This window comes from Bombina bombina, chromosome 2 (genome assembly GCF_027579735.1).
Source record: "Bombina bombina isolate aBomBom1 chromosome 2, aBomBom1.pri, whole genome shotgun sequence".
NCBI classification, from domain to species: Eukaryota; Metazoa; Chordata; class Amphibia; order Anura; family Bombinatoridae; genus Bombina; species Bombina bombina.
The window spans coordinates 494,085,942-494,107,674 of NC_069500.1; the positions used below are offsets into that span (position 1 = coordinate 494,085,942).

The following is a 21,733-nucleotide window of genomic DNA, read 5'->3' on the forward strand; positions in this document are numbered from 1 at the left end:
CCCCCCCCCCCCAGACTCTGATGAGCCACATATGATGGATATACACTTCACTCCTGCTGTAGGAGGAACTGGTCCCCTTAACTGGGTTAGAGTCTTTAGAACACACGTCCAAGGAGTCAGTGCACCTAAATTTGCTGCAGTGAAAAAGCTTTAAAAAAGTTCAATAAGGTTAAAGACCCCATAATGAGACCACTGGAGAGGAAGCACACTTGTCAATCTTGACAATATCTTATCTAAAGCTTCTGCTTAAATGGCCTAGCACTTTCCTGGTGCCGTTTAATAATTATATTATCTATTATATCCATTATATATATATATATATATATATATATATATATATATATATATATATATATATATATATATATATATATATATATATATATATATATATATATTTATTTATTAATTCTGTGGGTATATTTTTATACGGCAGTGACAAGATCCTGTTGGCACAGCACTGGATTATACCATAAGTGCTGCAATAAGTTAGACCACCTGGGCAGCACACTGGTTGTGGAAGTCTATACCGGATACTGCATCAATAAAATCAGAACCATACAAAGTCAGTAAAAGTGACCATTTCAGGTGGTCTGCAGGTGAGGGAGTGCAAAACTATGGCAGGTGCCAACCAGACTGTGCAGTGTCAGGAGAAGGCAGCGAAGAAAACTATTAATATTCCTTCTTGCGTAGGCGCATCTCATGCCGCCGCAGGTGGTTATACAAGGACTGGACATAGGTGAAAACGCATTTGGAGTCTGGTCGTTTTCCCATGATCATCATGTCCTCTACTTCCACAAGGGGGACACAGTCCACCAGCATCCTGTAAAAAAAAAACAAAAGGTACAGTTTTAGGAACAAATCCCTTCTAGTTATGAGTACAGGACTATAGCAGGTCCTTCAAAATATAAAGGATTCATTTTGGCATATTTTAAATATAATTCACCCTATTTTAATGTGGCCCCTCAATGCTGCAGTGTTTTTTTTTTCTTTTAAAGTAGTTTGTGGACAATACAGTCATATAACTTGAGTCGTCATCTAATAATAAAGTGTCTCTCGCGCTCTTAGGGAATGTAATGAAGTGCTGCGAACATATGATGCTATTTAAATTTTGCCTTAAAGAAAACTAGCACAAGTGAGCAACTTTCATATTTACTTCTATTATGAAATTTGCGTCTGTATCCTTTGTTGAAGGCACATAATTGTACTACTGGGAGCTGGCTGAACAAAGGTGAACCAATGAGAAGAGGCATATATGTGCAGCCACCAATCAGATTACTAGCTCCTTGTAGTGTACTGCTAGTCCTGAGCCTACCTAGGTATTATTTTCAATAAAGGATACCAAGAGTACAAAGCAAATTAGATAAGAGAAATAAATTAGAAAGTCCTATGCTCTATCAATCATGAAACCACGGCTTGAGTAATTACTGTTTGGAATATTACTCCTGGCCAGCAGGAGGAGGCAAAGAGCACCACAGTTAAGTTTTACTCCCTTACCCACAACCCCCAGTCATTCAACCGAAGGAAAATTGAGAAAAAGGAGTAAAAGGAGAAAAAGGAGAAACACAAGGTGTAGATGGGCCTGAGGTTATGGTTAATAGAACAACTGTCTTAAAATAAAGGGTGGGGCCGTGGACTCACCATATCCGGAAAGAAATACATTTATCATGTAACCATAAATTGTGTTTTTCTTTACTAAGATATGGCGAGTCCACAGCTTGAGTACTTACTGTTGGGAACCAATAACCAAACTAGAGGACACGGATAAATAGGGAGGGACAAGACAGGCAGTTCTAAACAGAAGGCACCATCGCTTGAAGAACCGTTCTCCCAAAAGAAGCCTCAGCTGAGGCAAAAGTATCAAATTTATAAAACGTATGTAGAGAAGACCAAGTTGCAGCCTTGCAAATTTGTTCCACAGAAGATTCATTTTTGAAAGCCCAAGAAGAGGAAACAGCTCTTGTGGAATGAGCCGTAATTCTCTCAGGAGGCTGCTGACCAGCAGTCTCATAAGCCAAATGAATTATACTTCGTAACCAAAAAGAAAGTAGTAGCAGTAGCTTTCTGACCTTTTACGTTTCCCAGAAAGAGGGAAGAGGACTGGCGAAAATTCTTAGTCGCCTGTAAGTAGAATTTAAGAGCACATACAACATCCAAATTGTGTAACAAACGAACTTTGGAAGAAAAAGGATTAAGACACAGAGAGGGAACAACAATTTCCTGATTTATATTTCTATTAGAAACAACCTTAGGAAGGAATCCTAACTTAGTACAAAGAACCGCCTTATCAGCATAAAAAATAAGATAACGGGAATCACACTGCAGAGCTGAGAGTTCCGAGACACTTCAAGTAGCAACAAGAAACAAAACCTTCTAAAATAACTTAATGTCTATGGAATTCAACGGCTCAATCGGAGCCAGCTGTAAAACTTTACAAACAAGATTAAGGTTACGAGGAGGAGCAACGGACTTAAAGACAGGCCTGATTTTGACCAAACCCTGACAAAAAGATTGCACATCTGGCACATCCCTCAAAAGTTTATGTAGTAAAACAGATAAAGCAGAAATCTGACCCTTCAGGGTACTGACTGACAATCGCTTCTCCAGGCCTTTGTGAAGAAAAAAAAAACATAATTTATGTAAGAATTTACCTGATAAATTCATTTCTTTCATATTGGCAAGAGTCCATGAGCTAGTGACATATGGGATATACAATCCTACCAGGAGGGGCAAAGTTTCCCAAACCTCATAAATAAACCCCTAAGCACACCCACAATTCAGTTTAACGAATAGCCAAGCAGTGGGGTGATAAAGAAAGGAGTAGAAAGCATCAACAAAGGAAATTTGGAAATAATTGTGCTTTATACAAAAAATCATAACCACCATAAAAAGGGTGGGCCTCATGGACTCTTGCCAATATGAAAGAAATGAATTTATTAAGTAAATTCTTACATAAATTATGTTTTCTTTCATGTAATTGGCAAGAGTCCATGAGCTAGTGACATATGGGATATCAATACCCAAGATGTGGAGTCTTCCACTCAAGAGTCACTAGAGAGCCATATTCCGCTGAGAAAATAATCCACAACCCAAAAATAAGTTTATTTTCACTTTTGAAAGAAAAAAACAAATCAAAAAGCAGAAGAATCAAACTGAAACAGCTGCCTGAAGAACTTTTCTACCAAAAACTGCTTCCGAAGAAGCAAATACATCAAAATGGTAGAATTTAGTAAATGTATGCAAAGAGGACCAAGTGGCCGCTTTGCAAATCTGATCAACTGAAGCTTCATTCTTAAAAGCCCATGAAGTGGAGACTGATCTAGTAGAATGAGCTGTAATTCTCTGAGGCGGGTTTTGACCCGACTCCAAATAATCTTGATGAATCAAAAGTTTCAACCAAGAAGCCAAGGAAATAGCAGAAGCTTTCTGACCTTTCCTAGGACCAGAAAATAAAACAAATAGACTAGAAGTCTTTCTGAAATTTTTAGTAGCTTCCACATATTATTTCAAAGCTCTTACCACATCCAAAGAATGTAAGGATCTCTCCAAAGAATTCTTAGGATTAGGACATAAAGAAGGGACAACAATTTCTCTACTAATGTTGTTAGGATTCACAACCTTAGGTAAAAATTGAAAAGAAGTCCGCAAAACTGCCTTATCCTGATGAAAAATCAGAAAAGGAGACTCACAAGAAAGCGCAGATAGCTCAGAAACTCTTCTAGTAGAAGAGATAGCCAAAAGGAACAACACTTTCTAAGAAAGTAGTTTAATGTCCAAAGAATGCATAGGTTCAAATGGAGGAGCCTGTAAAGCCCTCAGAACCAAATTAAGACTCCAAGGAGCAGAAATTGACTTAATGACAGGCTTAATACGAACTAAAGCCTGTACAAAACAGTGTATATCAGGAAGTATAGCAATCTTTCTGTGAAATAAAACAGAAAGAGCGGAGATTTGTCCTTTCAAGGAACTTGCAGACAAAACCCTTATCCAAACCATCCTGAAGAAACTGCAAAATTCTAGGAATTCTAAAAGAATGCCAGGAGAATTTATGAGAAGAACACCATGAAATGTAAGTCTTCCAAACTCTATAATAAATCTTTCTAGAGACAGATTTACGAGCTTGTAACATAGTATTAATCACTGAATCAGAGAAACCTCTATGACTTAGAACTAAGCGTTCAATTTCCATACCTTCAAATTTAATGATTTGAGATCCTGATGGAAAAACGGACCTTGAGATAGTAGGTCCGGCCGTAACGGATGTGGCCAAGGCGGGCAACTGGACATCCGAACCAGATCCGCATACCAAAACCTGTGTGGCCATGCTGGAGCCACCAGCAACACAAAAGACTGTTCCATGATGATTTTGTAAATCACTCTTGGAAGGAGAACTAGAGGCGGGAAGATGTAAGCAGGTTGAAAACACCAAGGAAGTGTCAGTGCATCCACTGCTTCCGCCTGAACATCCCTGGACCTGGACAGGTATCTGGGAAGTTTCTTGTTTAGATGAGAGGCCATGAGATCTATCTCTGGAAGCCCCCACATCTGAACAATCTGAGAAAACACATCTGGATGGAGAGACCACTCCCCTGGATGTAAAGTCTGGCGGCTGAGATAATCCGCCTCCCAATTGTCTACATCTGGGATATGCACCGCAGAGATTAGACAGGAGCTGGATTCCGCCCAAGCAAGTATCCGAGATACTTCTTTCATAGCTTGGGGACTGTGAGTCCCACCCTGATGATTGACATAAGCCACAGTTGTGATATTGTCTGTCTGAAAACAAATGAATGGTTCTCTCTTTAGTAGAGGCCAGAACTGAAGAGCTCTGAGAATTGCACGGAGTTCTAAAATATTTATTGGTAATCTTGCCTCTTGAGATTTCCAAACCCCTTGTGCTGTCAGAGACCCCCAAACAGCTCCCCAACCTGAAATCACAGTCCAGGTTGGGCGAACAAAAGAAGCCCCTTGAACCAAACGATGGTGATCTATCCACCATGTCAGAGAGTGTCGTACATTGGGATTCAAGGATATTAATTGTGATATCTTTGTATAATCCCTGCACCATTGATTCAGCATACAAAGCTGTAGAGGTCTCATGTGAAAACGAGCAAAGGGGATCGCGTCCGATGCTGCAGTCATGAGACCTAAAACTTCCATGCACATAGCCACTGAAGGGAATGACTGAGACTGAAGGTGCCGACATGCTGCAACCAATTTTAAACGTCTCTTGTCTGTTAGAGAATCTGAATCTATCTGGAAGCCTAAAAAGGTGACCCTTGTCTGAGGAATCAAGAAACTTTTTGGTAAATTGATCCTCCAACCATGTTTCCGAAGAAACAACACTAGTTGATTTGTGTGAGAGTAGTATGTAAAGACTGAGCTAGTATCAAGATATCGTCCAAATAAGGAAACACCGCAATACCCTGTTCTCTGATTACAGATAGTAGGGCACCCAGAACCTTTGAAAAGATTCTTGGAGCTGTTGCTAGGCCAAATGGAAGAGCAACAAATTGGTAATGCTTGTCTAGAAAAGAGAATCTCAGAAACTGATAGTGTTCTGGATGAATCGGAATATGAAGGTATGCATCCTGCAAGTCTATTGTGGACATATAATGTCCTTGTTGAACAAAAGGCAGAATAGTCCTCATAGTCACCATCTTGAAAGTTGGTACTCTTACATAACGATTCAAAATTTTCAGATCCAGAACTGGTCTGAACAAATTTTCTTTCTTTGGTACAATGAATAGGTTTGAATAAAACCCCAAACCTTGTTCCTGAGGAGGAACTGGCATGATTACCCCTGAAGACTCCAGGTCTGAAACACACTTCAGAAAAGCCTGAGCTTTTACTGGATTTACAGGGATGCGTGAGAGAAAAAATCTTCTCACAGGAGGTCTTACTCTGAATCCTATTCGATACCCTTGAGAGACAATGCTCTGAATCCAATGATTTTGCACAGATTTTATCCAAAAATCCTTGAAAAACCTTAATCTGCCCAATACCAGCTGAGCTGGAATGAGGGCCGCACCTTCATGCGGACTTAGGGGCAGACTTTGGTTTCCTAAATGGCTTGGATTTATTCCAATTTGAGGAAGGCTTCCAACTGGAAGCAGATTCCTTGGGAGGAGGATTGAGTTTTTGTTCCTTATTTTGACGAAAAGAACGAAAACAGTTAGAAGCCCTAGATTTACCCTTAGGTTTTTTATCCTGTGGCAAAAAAACTCCTTTTCCTCCAGTGATAGTTGAAATAATAGAATCCAACTGAGAACCAAATAAATTATTACCTTGGAAAGAGATAGTAATCTAGATTTAGATGTCATATCAGCATTCCAAGAATTAAGCCACAAAGCTCTTCTAGCTAATACAGCTAAAGACATGGATCTAACATCAATTTTGAGAATATCAAAAATGGCATCACAAATAAAATGATTAGCATGTTGCAGTAAGCGAACAATGCTAGATATGTCAGAATCCAATTCATGTTGCGCTAAATTTTCCAACCAAAAAGTTGATGCAGCCGCAACATCACCCAAAGAAATAGCAGGTCTGAGAAGATGACCTGAATATAAATAGGGCCTTCCTTAGATAAGATTCAAGCTTCCTATCTAAAGGATCCTTAAAGGAAGTGCTATCTTCCATAGGAATAGTGGTACGTTTAGCAAGAGTAGAAATAGCCCCATCAACTTTGGGGATCTTTTCCCAAAACTCTATAGATTTTGCTGGTAAAGGATACAATCTCTTAAACCTTGAAGAAGGAATAAAGGAAGTACCTGGCTTATTCCATTCCCTAGATTCCATATCAGAAATAGCTTCAGGAATGGGAAAAACACCTGGGGAAACCACAGGAGGTTTAAAAACAGCATTTAAACGTTTATTAGACTGAACGTCAATAGGACTGGTTACCTCAATATCCAAAGTAATTAACACTTCTTTTAATAAAGAACGCATATACTCTATTTTAAATAAATAAGTAGATTTGTCAGCGTCAATATCTGAGGAAGGATCTTCTGTTTCAGATAGATCCTCATCAGAAGAGGATGAATTATTATGTTGTTGGTCATTTGAAATTTCATCAGCTAAATGAGAAGTTTTAAAAGACCTTTTACGTTTATTAGAAGGTGGAAATGCAGACAAAGCCTTCATAATAGATTCAGAAACAAATTCTTTAAAATTTACAGGTATATCATGCACATTAGAAGTTGAAGGAACTGCAACTGGCAATGTACTATTACTGATAGAAACACTATCTGCATGTAAAAGTTTATCATGACAACTATTAAAAATGACATTTGGTGGAATAATTTCTACAATTTTACAACAAATGCAATTAGCTTTTGTCGAACCCATGTCAGGCAGCAATGTTCCAGCAGAAACTTCAGAGACAGGATCAGATTGGGACATCTTGCTCAATGTAAAAGAAAAAAACAACATATAAAGCAAAATTATCTATTTCCTTAAATGACAATTTCAGGAATGGGAAAAAATGCAAAAGCATAGGCCTCTTGATAGAAAGGAAAGCAGGAGGCAAACAACAATGGGGTATTGAAATAATGAAGAAAAAATTGGCGCCAAGTATGACGCACAACGTAACGTAAACTTTTTTGGCGCCAAAAATGACCGGAAATGACACACTTGCGTCACTAATGACGCTGCTGTGTGAAAGGTCTCGACGTCACGTATGACGCCGGAAATTACGAAGTTGCGTCAAAAAACGTAATTTCCCGTGCCAAAAAAGTTCGCGCCAAAAATGACGTAATAAAGTCCAACATTTGACGCACCCGCAGGCCTAATACCTGCAAATGCAAAAAGTAGTCAAATTGAAAAAGACTAAACCCCAGGTAAGAAATAAATTTCTTAAAGTGTTTATATTCCCAAATATGAAACTGACAGTCTGCAGAAGGAAATACATGAACCTGACTCGTGGCAAATATAAGTACAATACATATATTTAGAACTTTATATAATTTGCATAAAGTGCCAAACCATAGCTGAGAGTGTCTTAAGTAAATGAAAACATACTTACCAAAAGACACCCATCCACATATAGCAGATAGCCAAACCAGTACTAAAACAGTTCTTAGTAGAGGTAATGGTAAATTTGAGAGTATATCGCCAATCTGAAAAGGGAGGTAGGAGATGAATCTCTACGACCGATAACAGAGAACCCATGAAAAAGACCCCCGTTAGAGAAATCATCGTATTCAATAGGTGATACTCCCTTCACGTCCCTCTGACATTCGCTGTACTCTGAGAGGAATCGGGCTTCAACAATGCTGAGAAGCGCATATCAACGTAGAAATCTTAGCACAAACCTACTTCACCACCTCCATAGGAGGCAAAGTTTGTAAAACTGAATTGTGGGTATGGTGAGGGGTGTATTTATAGGCATTTTAAGGTTTGGGAAACTTTGCCCCTCCTGGTAGGATTGTATATCCCATATGTCACTAGCTCATGGACTCTTGCCAATTACATGAAAGAAATAATAATCTAGGAATTCTAATTCTACTCCAAGAGTAGCCCTTGGATTCACACGAATAAAGATATTTATGCCATATCTTATGGTAAATCTTCCTAGTAACAGGCTTGCGAGCCTGAATCATGGTCTCAATGATCGAAAAACCACGCTTAGACAGAATTAAGCGTTCAAACTCCAAGCAATCAGCTTCAGAGAAACGAGATTTGGATGAAGGAAGGGACCCTGAATCAGGAGGTCAATCCTCAGCGGTAGTCTCCAAGGTGGGAGAGATGACATCTCCACTAGGTCTGCAAAACGGATCCTGCAAGGCCACACAGAGGCTATTAAAATCACCGACGCCCTCTCCTGTTTGTTTTAAGCAATGACTCGTGGAAGGAGAGCAAACTGAGGAAACAGGTATGCCAACCTGAAAACCCAAGGAACTGCCAGAGCATCTATCAAAACCACCTGCTGATCTCTTGACCTTGAACCATACCTTGGAAGCTTGGCGTTCTGACGAGATGCCATCAGATCAAATTCCGGCACCCCCCATTTGAGGACTAAGCTGGAAATTACCTCCGGATGGCGTTCCCACTCCCCGGGATGAAAAGTCTGTCTGCTCACAAAATCCGCTTCCAAGTTGTCTGCTCCTGGAATGTGGATGGAAAGATAGATAGCAATTGTGGGTCTCTGCCCACTGAAGAATCCAAGTAACCTCTTTAATGGCTAAGGAACTCAGAGTTCCTCCCTTGTGATTGATGTATGCCACAGAGGTTATGTTGTCTGACTGGAACCTGAAATTGGGCTGAGGACAACTGAGGCCACGACAATAGAGCATTGTAAATCGCCATCAACTCCAAGATGTTGATGGGAAGAGCAGACTCTCCTGAGTCCAAAGGCCCTGATCTTTTAACGAGATCCAGTCTGCTCCCCAGCCCAGAAGGCTGGCGTCAGTGGTCATGATCACCCAGGAAGGTCTCAGAAAGCATGTGTCCTGAGACAAATGTTCCTAAGAAATCCACCATGGGGGAGAGTCCCTTGATGACTGATCTAACTCTATTCTCTGAGATAGATCCGCATGGTCACCATTGCATTGTCTGAGCATGCACAACTGGAGAGCTCTCAAATGGAATTGAGCAAAAGGAATGATGTCCATGGAAGCTACCATCAGACCAATTACCTCCACTGAGCCACTGAAGGATGAGCAGTAGCCTGAAGAGAGGAAAGTGAAAATGATTTAGTTTTTTCTGACCTCTGCCAGAAAAATCTTCATCAATAGAGAATCTATTATGGTCCCTAAGAACACTACTCTTGTAGCAGGGGAAAGGGAGCTTTTTTCCAGATTCACATTACATCCGTGGGAACAAAGACAAGACAATATCTCTGCGTGATATTTTGCTTGTTGAAAAGATAGCGCCTGAACCAATATGTCATCCAGGTAGGGGTGCCACAGCAATTCCACGAGAACGGATCACTGCCAAAAGTGCCCCCAGAACCTTTGAAAAAATTCTGGGAGCTGTGGCTAGACCAAATGGAAGGGCCACGAACTGGAAATCCAGAAAGGCAAATCTCACGAATCTGTGATGGTACCTGTGAATAGGAACATGAAAATACGCATCCTGTAGGTTTATGGTTGTCATGAACTGACCCTCTTGTACTAAAGGAAAAATAGTAAACTTTATATATCTCCATCTTGGAGGATGGAACTTTGAGAAACTTGTTTAGACACTTCAAGTCTAGAATGGGACGGAAAGTTCCCTCTTTTTTTGGGAACCACAAATAGTCTGGAGTAGAACCAAAGACCCTGTTCCTGCACTGCAACTATCACTCCCAGGGAGGAAAGATGCTGTATACATTTCAAGAACACCTCTCTTTATCTGGTCTGCAGATAATCTTGAGAGATGGAATCTGCCTTTGGGAGGAAAAGTCTTGAATTCCAATTTGTAACCATGGGATACTATGTCCACAGTTCAGGGATCTGGGACATCTTGTATCCAGGCTTGTGAGAACTGAGAAAGTCTGCCCCCACCTGATCCAATCCTGGATCAGGGGAAAACCCTTCATGCTAAATTTTGGAATCAGCTGCGGGTTTCTTTGATTGTTTCCCCGTGTTCCAAGACTGATTGGGTTTCCAAAAAGACTTGGATTGTTCCTGCTTGGAAGAAGCGAAAGGCTTTCTCTGAAGTTACAAAAGGAACGAAAATTACTCTGACCTCCTTTAGGCCTATTCATATCTTGAGGTAGAAAAGACTCTTTTCCACCCGTAATATATGAGATAATTTCTGCCAAACCGGGTCCAAACAAGGTTTTGCCCTTGTAAGGAATATACAGAAGCTTGACTTTAGAGGAAATGTCCACAGACAAGGATTTCAACCATAATGCCCTGCGGGCTAGGACAGCAAAACTAGAATGTTTTAGCTCCTAGTCAAACAACCTGTTAAATGGCATCTGCAATAAAGGAATTGGCCAACTTAAGAGCTTTAATCCTATCCTGAATTTCATCCAAGGAAGTCTCTACTTGAAGAGAATCAGACAAGGCGTCAAACCAATAAGATGCCACACTAGTCACGGTGGATATACACAACGCAGGTTGCCATTGCAGACCTTGATGAACATAAATCTTTTTCAAATAAGCCTCCAGCTTCTTGTCTATCAGATCCTTAAAAGAGCAGCTATCCTCAATAGGAATAGTGGTTCTCTTAGCCAGAGTGGAAATAGCCCCTTCAACTTTGGGTACAGCATACCAAGGGTCTTTAATGGAGTCCTCGACAGGAAACATTTTCTTAAAAATGGGAGACGGGGAAAAAGACGCCCCTGGTTTCTTTCATTCTCGTGAGATAATCTCCCTAGCATAGTTCGGCACAGGAAAAACCTCTGAAGTGGAAGGTTCATCAAAGAAACTATTAAGTTTACTAGATTTCTTAGGAGCGACAACGATAGGGGTATTGGAGTCATCTAAAGTAACTAAAACCTCTAACAATACATAAAGGTGTTCAAGCTTAAATCTGAAGGATACCACCTCAGTCTCAGGAGGAGGAATTATACTGTCCGAATCTGAGATTTAACCCTCAGAAAGTCCCAATGCATCTTCCTCATCAGACTTATGAGAAAGGGCAACTTGGGAAGCAGAACTGAGGACAGGCCAGTTACTTTCTGAACTTCTAGATTTCCTCTTGCATTTTCCCTGTAATCTGGGAATGGCAGTAACGCCGAAGATACTGCTGAAGATATCTGGGCAACAATTTCTGCTTTTAAATAAACTCTACTAGGAGTTATAGAGGAACCACAGGGCACTGCATGTGATGCCATTGAGGCTTGGGACGCAGCAGGAGAAAGCCGAGGTATTATTTTAACAGCATCATCCTGAGACACATTAGGCTAAAAAATTTACCTTTATTTTACAAGGTTTTCTTGACACATGAAGAACAAAATTGTGAAGGAGCTGCAATTTGTGCATCTAAACAAAATAAGCATGAATTCATGAGAGCAAGCTTTTGCTCCATATCAGACATGTTGTGAAACCGTAAATAAACTTGTACAGATAAGTTTCAAAGATTTTAATATTCAATTAAAATAAGTCAAGGAAAAAATACACTTTAAATTTTATCCCAAATTAGGATCGATCCCCAGCTAAAATAATGTGAGAAAAGTTAAGAAAAAACATTTAATAAACATCAAATAAACTTCTAAAAATCCCTCAGGCTACCCCACACCTCAATTAATGAGATGCCTTACCGCTACCAATTAAGACCGGATCACCCAGAAATGGAGAAAAACAGCTTTTTCCTCAAACGTTATGAAGTAAAGCCGGTCATGTGACCGCAACTGCCAAGCTCAAATTACTGCTGCAACACAGAGGCACCACTTCCTGGTACACGGAGTACCAGAAATATCTGTTTTTCAAATGTTTCATCGTTTTATTTTAATAAACTCCTTAAAATTGAAAATTCAGCCTTACTTTCAGAATAAGGTTGTATTGTTTTATCAAGTAAATATAAGCCTAATAAAAACAATTTTACCCTTTCTTTAAAAAAAAAAAAAAGTTTAAATGTTAGTATCACACATGCTACAGTGACTGCTTCATGCCCCAGTGTAACCCATACAACAGGATTATCTATGTCCCAATAAAAAAGCAGTGTCTTAATTTGTTAAGTGCATGGTCTCCTCAAATGGAAGAAAAAGCACATACCTGCTCCGCTGTCCGGCATATATACAGTTACAAGTTATGAGAAGACAGTTCTTCACAGAGACCTTTGAAAAAGAAAGAACAGAGTAGCCAACTCTGGCTTTCTAAACTAGGGCAGCAATTGTTAGGAACTTGTATAGAGGTATTTACTGCCTTTTTCCTAACTGCTTTAAAGCCACCACTACCCGACTGCAAGGAATGACGTGGTATACGGCTTTACCCCAAAACTTAATTGTAGAAAAAAATCAAAATTTTTCTTCAGACACCTAAACTTCACCTCCTCCATGCACCGAAGGCAAAGTGAATAACTGGGGGTTTTGGGTAAGGGATGGATTCTTAGCAGTTTAACTGTGGTGCTCTTTGCCTCCTCCTGTTGGCCAGGAGTGATATTCCCAACAGTAATTACTCAATCCGTGTACTCACCGTATCTTAGGAAAGAAACGGACATCAAAAGTAACATGTTTTATTAAGCATCTCTAGAAAAAATTCACTAGGAGTGATTTGAGACTTTAAAAATCCTGTTTGGCTATGTAATTCATTTTATAGACAAGTACTGGAGGCTTTTAAGTCAAGGTGCAAATGATAGGGGCGCTCTGGCTCTGCACTAATTAACATGTCCGGCAAAGCTGGCATCATTGGTACTCTGTCCAATCTGCTCTTCACTTAACCTGCTGTATACCAGGACTCAAGACCTGTGACTCATAATTTCCATAATTTGTTTTATATCTAAAAAGTTTCCAGTCTTTCTGCACACCATATTTGTACAAGGTCAGTCTCTGTGCTACGTGAGCCAGCAAAACTCAAACTAAAGTACATTTGCATGTTTCTAGATGCAGTGTCCAATCCCCTGTCATACTAGAAGGTTATTGTGCAATTAAAGAGAGGGTAACACCCTCTTACAGACACTAAACTGCAATCTTATCTGCATGTTCATAAATACCATACAAGTTCTTAACAGTTTTTAATTTGCCCCAGAAACCTTAATTAAAAAAAGAATGGAGGCTTTAATATAAACATTAAAAGGACCTTAGGATTTATTTATTTATAAAATATTTTACCATGAAGGATACATTGAGATTTCTCTCGTTTTCAAGTATGTCCTGGGATTAGTGGGAACAGTTCTCATTCATAAGAGCATGTCATTTCATCACTATCAACCCTGCAAATTTAGAGGTTAAACACATAGTACTGCTCAGAGTGACTAGTGCTGCTTATTGGGTTATAACTAGAACTTTATCGCCCAGAGGGGTTACACACACAGGTAAACAGATTTGCAGGTTGATATTAATAAAGTCACATGCTCTAAATGAAAGAGAACATGTCATTTGTATCACAATAATGACCCTTTAAGCTAGTAAAGGAAAAATATGATCCAAGCATAAGGTCTACATTTGCTAACAGCCACAGTGTCTACAAGTTCATAAAGCAGAAGCCGCAGCATTAGCTAATCACTCCTTATGAGTTTAACAGAGCTCAGTACTTATGTTCCACTGTTGGCAGAAAATCACAGCATACAATTTTAAACAACTGTCCAGATGACTTCTAACATCAATTTGCTTCATTCTCTAAGTATACTTTGTTAAAGGATCAGTTATGCATTTCTGGGAGCTAGCTGAGCAGATTAGGTGAGCCAATGCCAAGAGGCATATATGTGCAGCCACCAATCAGCAGCTGCATTCCAGTGTGAATGGGTGCTCTAGAGCCTACCTAGCTATATTAAAGGATAGCAAGAGAACAATGTAAATTATATAACAGAAGTAAATTGGAAAGATGGTTAAAACTGCATGCTCTTGAGTCATGAAAGTTTCATTTTGACTTTACTGTCCCTTTAAAAGGGACATTCCAGCAAAATTGGAATCCACATGGGTGCATTTCATTTTTTAATAGAAACATTTTATGTAATACATGTATTAGCAAAAGTGCTTCTAATAAAAGCTATAGCTGTTTCAAAAGTGCATTTAAAGGGACAGTCTAGTCCAAACAAACTTTCATAATTCAGATAGGGCATGTCATTTTAAACTATTTTCCAATTTACTTCTATCACCAATTTTGCTTTGTTCCCTTGGTATTCTTCGTTCGAAAGCTAAATCTAGGATGTTCATATGCTAATTTCTAAGCCCTTGAAGGCCGCCTCTTAGCTCAGGAAATTTTGACAGTTTTTCACCACTAGAGGGTGTTTGCACAGTGTTTTCTATATAAAACACACAAACTCACGCATGTGGAGCTGCTAGGAGCCTGCAGTGATTGGCTAAAATGCAAGGAGCCCACACTGATTGGATAAAATGCAAGTCTGTCAAAAGAACTGAAATAAGGGGCAGTTTGCAGAGGCTTAGATACAAGATAATCACAGAGGTAAAAAGTGTTTTAATATAACTGTGTTGGTTATGAAAACTAGGGAATGTGTAATAAGGGGATTATCTATCTTTTAAAATTAAAAATATTCTGGTGTAGACTGTCCCTTTAAGTATGCACCATGCACCAGCATTTTAAAAACATCACTTGTTCAGAGAGTGCTTGTATTATCTACTTATGACTCAATTTGTTAATTGCTGACATGGCGCTTTGAGCTGATGTGGTATTTAAATTGCAGGTGCACTGAGAATATCTAGCTATGCTTCACCCTCAAATTACTTTTTGTAGGGGGGAGAAAAGTTGATTTATTTTTTCCACCTTTTAATATAAGGGTATATTATATTTCAGTTAAACAATTAAAGTATGTACTTAACATAGTCACATCTTGCCACAAGTCTTGACTGTCTACACTTACAAGAACAGACATTGGCACTTGACCAATCCATTTACCATTAACCTAAAACAGTTGATTCTGTCTATCTCTTGCTCATAATTATACACAATGTACAATGGTAAATAAAGCATAGAGCATCTGTACCATATTACATTACAGCTTCAACATCTCATTTATCTCAGTAACCACAGTCTTTACTATGCAAATCCCTGGCTTCTCTAACTAAATAGGTTTCATGCCGCGGTGTCATTTTTTCAGCTATATTTTTTTATACATTAAGGTTACGGGCATTAATATAAATCAGTTTTGTTTCCTCTGATATAAATGGACTTCAAATCCTTACATGTTTGTCACTGAATTGAACTACCCTCTTGGAATGAGTAATTGATTTTTCAGTATACACAATAAATCTCATCATTTGTAGGCACTACCTAATCAGAGAGGAGATGAAATTCTCACCATGAATTCTACGTGTTAGGACTTTTTGGTTTTTACCATCCCCTTTTGTACCAGGCAGCGGTAGAACTCTTGGATGTACGTGTAAACACACTTCCAGTCTGGCTCTCTCATACGGACCATGTCTTCTGCATCAAGCAACTGCGGGCAGTCTGCGTGCTTCCTATGGGTGGATGGACAGGTAGAGAAGAAGGTGGAAAGATAGAGAGGAGCCAGTGAACACAGCCCAGTGTGGGGAGAAAGAAGAAAGAAGACAACCATGAGTGGTTTAAACATTCATGTGCCATAACCATAAACATACCCATGCTGGTGCGTTTAAAGTACATGGATGTGGATAACACAAGTTTAAAGTGTAACAAACAAACTTTCAACAAGAACACAGGGTGTAGTAGTGACTGGGGGGTGGGGGTGACAAGGAAGGAACAGTCTGTGCGTTGTGACAAAGCCAATAACAAAAGGTTGATACAGATTTGTGGTGTAATCTGCAGCACAAACAGATGTGCATAGCTTGGTGTGGGACCATGTGCCGTTTCATCTACACATCAGCAACCACAAACAGACCTTTCAAGACAGAATAGCTGCTGGTGTCCTGGGAAAGGCACATTCATTCTTGCTCAAAGACTACAAGGGCCAACACATAAATTTCCATCTGCCTTGCCGCTTCCCATGGACTGATCTGTGTTAAAAGCGGTTGGTTCTAACTAGGTCTGGTAGAACATATGGAGCTTTAAAATGACCATAGGTAATGAAAGCCCTAAATGCTGTAAAAGATCAAACTGCTTCATATATTGTAACACATTTAACTCATTTGCTATTACATTGTAGGTGGAGCTTCAGACACAAATTATAGTCATCAATATATTTAAATAAAAAAAAAAAAAACCTTTTAAAAAGTCCATTGACAATCTATAGAGCATTTTTATAAGCAAATTAAATAGATCTTTGCTACCCAAGGATAACAAACCATAATATTTACATAACATTTTTTCACAGCCACACAATAAAAAAGGACATTTTACACACAGACAAGATTAGTTTAACGTTATGTCTCACAATCCCTAGAGACACCAAAAAGTAAACTCAACTGAAAAACTAGCAGATTTAGACAATTTGCAGCATTTTGACAACTTAGGTTACAAATTTTGCTTATTTTGTCTTTCTAGTGAGCATGGGACAAAGCACAATTTTGACACAAAAAGAGTTAAAGTGATGGTAAAGTTTTCAATTTGTACAATCAGATCTGGAATAGAAAAACAAATTATGCTTACTAGATAATTTCCTTTCCTTCTGTATGCGGAGAGTCCACAGCTTCATTCCTTACTTGTGGGAAATACTGAACCTAGCCACCAGGTGGCGGCAAAGACACTCCAGCCAAAAGCTTAAATAATTCCCCCACTTCCCTCATCCCCCAGTCATTCTGCCGAGGGAACAAGGAACAGTAGGATAAATAGGGTATAAATGGTGCCAGAAGAACAAAACAAAAAAAAAAAAAAAACTGAGAATACGGACGGGCGCCGTGGACTCTCCTCATACAGAAGGAAAGGAAATGATCTGGTAAGCAAAATGTTTTCCTTCTTAATATGAGGAGAGTCCACGGCTTAATTCCTTACTTGGGAAACATATACCCAAGCTCTAGGGGACACTGAATGAAATGGGAGGGTAAAAAGAAAGGCAGACCCTATTCTGAAGGCACCACAGCCTGCAAAACCTTTCTCCCAAAAGCTGATTCAAACTTGTAAAATTTTGAAAAGGTATGTAAGGAAGACCAGGTAGCTGCCCTACAAAACTGATCCATAGAGGCCTCATTCTTGTAGGCCCAAGAGGAAGCCACATCTCTAGTTGAGGCTTATGTCCCACTGTCTCATAAGCTAAGCGAATAATGCTCCTCAACCAAAATGACAAGGAAGTGGACAAGGATTTCTGCCCCCTACGCTTCCCAGAATAGACAACAAACAAGGAAGAAGTTTGTCTAAACTCCTTCGTAGCCTGAAGATAGAACTTCAAGGCCCGATCCACATCCAAATTATGAAGTAAACGCTACTTTGAAGGAGGATTAGGACACAGGGAAGGAACCACAATTTCCTGATTGATGTTGCGATCTGAAACAACCTTAGGAAGAAAACCTAACCCAGTACGAAGAACAGCCTTATCAGCATGGAATACTAGGTAAGGGGTCTCATATCGCAAGGCAGCCATCTCAGATACTCTGCGCGCCGAGGCAATAGCCAGTAGAAAAAGAACCTTCCAAGACAGTAATTTAACTCTATGCATAGGCTCAAACAGAGCCTTCTGAAAAAATTTAAGAACAAGATTTAAACTCGTAGGAGCACTAGATCTAAACACAGGCCTGATTCTAGTCAGAGCCCGAACAAGAGACTGGACATCCGGAAGCTCAGCGAGCCTCTTGTGCATTAAAACAGAGAGGGCCGAAATCTGTCCCTTAAGGGAGATAGCAGAAAGACCCTTCTCCAGACCATCCTGGAGAAAGGAAAGAATCCTGGAAACCCTGACCTTATGCCAGGGGAATATCCGCTCTTCACGCCAGAATAAGAAGGTCCTCCACACCTTATGATAGATGCAACAAGTAATCGGCTTACAAGCTTGAATGAGAGTATCAATAACTCTTTCAGAGAAACCTCTTGTCTAGGACTAAGCGTTCAATCTCCACGCAGTCAGCTTCAGATAATCTAGATTTTGATGAACAAAGGGACCTTGCTCCAGCAGATCCCTGCAACAAGGTAACCTCCATGGAGGAGATACATCCCCACTAGGTCCGCGAACCACATCCTCCGCGGCCACAATGAAGCTATTAGAATGACTGATGCTTGCTCCTGCTTGATGCGGGACACTACACAAGGGAGAAGTGGTAACGGGGGAAAAATGTAGATTACACTGAACTTCCAAGTCACTGCTAATGCATCTATTAGCTCCGCCTGAGGAACCCTGGACCGCCACCCATATCTGGGTAGCTTGGAATTGAGTTGGGATGCCATGAGATCTATCTCCGGCGTCCCCCATCTGTTGCAAATTTCCACAAACACCTCGGGATGGAGAGACCATTTCTCCGGGTGAAAGGATTGTCTGCTGAAGAAATCCGCTTCCCAGTTGTCCACACCCGGAAGGTGGATCGCTGACAGTGAGTAGTTATGGGCCTCCGCCCATTCCAGAACCCGAAATACTTCCCTCATTGCTAGGGAGCTCCTCAATTCCCCCCCCCCCTGATGGTTGATGTAAGCCACTGAGGATATGTTGTCTGATTGGAATCTGATAAAATGGTACAAACCCCGAAGAAGCCAAGCCTTCAGAAGTTCCAAAATGTTGATCGGTAGGAGAGATTTCTCCCAGGATGGTCTCAAGAAGGATGTACCTTGGGACAGGTGATCTGGACAGAGCCACCAAGAGAGTAATTCTCTCGACCAGTTGTCCAGAGAAATCTGTTGATAGATCTGAATGATCACCGTTCCACTGTTTCAGCATGCACAGCTGAAGAGGTCTGATATGGAATCTGGCAAAAAGAATAATGTCCATGCTGGCACCATGAGACCAAACACCTCCATACACCGAGCCACAGAGGACCTTAAAGGGACAGTAAACACCAGATTTTTGTTGTTTAAAAAGGTAGATAATACCTTTATTACCCATTCCCCAGTTTTGCATAACCAACAGTTATATTAATATACTTTTTACCTCTGTGATTACCTTGTATCTAAGCCTCTGCAAACTGCCCCCTTATTTCAGTTCTTTTGACAGACTTGCATTTTTAGCCAATCAGCGTTGACTCCTAGGAGCTTCACATGCCGGAACTCAATGTTATCTATGTGAAACACATGAATGCCCTCTAGTGCTGAAAAACTGTCAAAATACTTTCAGATTAGAGGCGGCATTCAAGGTCTAAGAAATTAGCATATGAACCTCCTAGATTTAGCTTTCAAATAAGAATACCAAGAAAACCAAGCAAAATTGGTAATAAAAGAAAATTGGAAAGTTGTTTAAAATTACATGCCCTATTTAAATCATGAAAGTTTTTTTTTTACTTGACTGTCCCTTTAAGGAGGTCTGGAGGGCGAGACAAGCGGAAGTTAGCTTGTAACGTGTCTGGTCTGTAAGGAATATCCTCATGGATATGGAGTCTATTATAGTACCCAGGAACTCCACTCTGGTACTGGGAAGAGGAGAACTATTTTCTAAGTTTATCTTCTATCCATGAGATCGAAGAAGAAATAGAAGAGCTTTCAAATGGTCTTCTGCCAGACGACAGGATGGTGCGTGAACCAGAATATTATCCAAGTATGGCGCTACTGCTATCCCTCTGATTATGGACACTGCAAGCAGAGCCCCTAGAACCTTCGTAAAAAACTGTTGGAGCAGTAGCTAGACCAAAACGGAAGTGCAATAAACTGGAAGTGCTGGTCCAGGAACGCAAACCTTAGGAACCTGAAGTGTTCCTTGTGTATTGGAACGTGAAGGTAAGCATTCTTCAGATCTATTGTTATCATAAACTGTCCTTCCTGAACTAAGGGAAGGATGGACCTTATTGTCTCCATCTTGAACGAAGGAACAGCTAGGAATTTGTTTAAGCCCTTCCTTCCCTCCTTCTTTGGGACCACAAAAAGGTTTGAGTAGTATCCCAGACCTCTTTCTGCAAGAAGTACCGTTACAATGACTCCCAGGGAGGAGAGATCCCTCACGCACCCCAGAAAGGCTTCTTGTCTTTCTGGCCTTAAAGACAGGTTTGACAAGAGGAATCTGCCCCTGGGTGGATGAGACTTGACACCTATTCTGTATCCCTGAGCGATGACCTCCAGGACCCACGGGTCTTGCACTTCACCAAACCAAGCATCTGAAAAGAGCGATAGTCTGCCCCCTACTAGATCCATAGCTGGATCGGGGGCCGGCCCTTCATGCCGACTTCTTGTTTTGCATGGACATTCCAGGACTGAGTCAGCTTCCAAGTATTCTTGGATTGTTCTCGCTTTGCAGAGGACTGCTGACGAAAGGAATGAAAATTAGGACCTTAGCATTCAGACGAATAATCTGCGTATTTGCATCACAAATAAAAGAAATAGCCACCCTTAAGGCCTTAATTCTTTCCTGGATTAAGTTGAGGGGACCCTCCACCTCGATCAACTGAGATAAGGAGTTGCACCAGTAGGTAGCAGCTCCAGCAACAGCCGCTGCCGGTTGAAACAAATATCCTGTATGTTGAAACATCTTTCTTAACAGAGTTTCTATCTTCTTATCCATAAGCTCTTTAAAAGACGAACTATCCTCAAGCAGGATACTAGTACGCTTAGCAAGTGTGGAGATAGTGCCATCCACCTTGGGGATGGAACCCCACAACTCCAATTGAGAGTCCGGAATCGGGAATAATTTTTTTAAAGGAAGGGGAAAATGAAGAACCAATTCTTTCCCATTCATTCTTAATAATGTTCACCATCTTTACGGGAACCGGGAAAGTCTGTGGTACAACCCTGTCCTTGTAGACCCTAATTTAGGAATCAAAGTGTCTTCAGGCAATTTAGGCTCTGGGACCTCTAAAGTAGCCAAAACTTCCTTCAGCAGAAAGCGCAAATGTTTAATCCTAAATCTAAAGTCTGGTTCCTCCGCAGCTGGAGGCTTAGAGGCAGCAGATTCCGACCCAGAAAGAGAATCCTCTGAAGTATCAGAGACGTCTTCATCAGCAAATAATCTTGTATGAGATAAATCCGATAAGCTACTAGGTGACCCCTGGGAAGGATAGCAACATTTGACCTTGTGCTTGCGCTTACAGTGTGACCAAACCGGTCATGTGGTGCGCAATGCAGGACCGCCCCTGCTATAGGAAAAAGCCCTTTCAGCCTGCACAGCTTACAAAAACTAAAGTAAAACCTGTACGTTCCAAAATCTG

At 40.4% G+C, this 21,733-nt stretch overlaps 1 protein-coding gene across 1 annotated transcript in view; it reads right to left on the reverse strand.

Moving 5' to 3' along the window:
• Positions 1 to 417: 417 nt before the first annotated feature.
• The window catches only part of SMTN (smoothelin), a 98,308-nt gene continuing 76,992 nt past the window's right edge, over positions 418 to 21,733 (reverse strand). Inside the window, exons 10-11 of the mRNA XM_053702216.1 lie at positions 15,850 to 16,009; positions 418 to 823 (exon numbers count right to left, since the gene is read on the reverse strand). Coding sequence (XP_053558191.1) covers positions 15,865 to 16,009 — 145 coding nt within the window. The 3' untranslated portion in view covers positions 418 to 823; positions 15,850 to 15,864. The remainder of the gene's footprint in view (positions 824 to 15,849; positions 16,010 to 21,733) is intronic.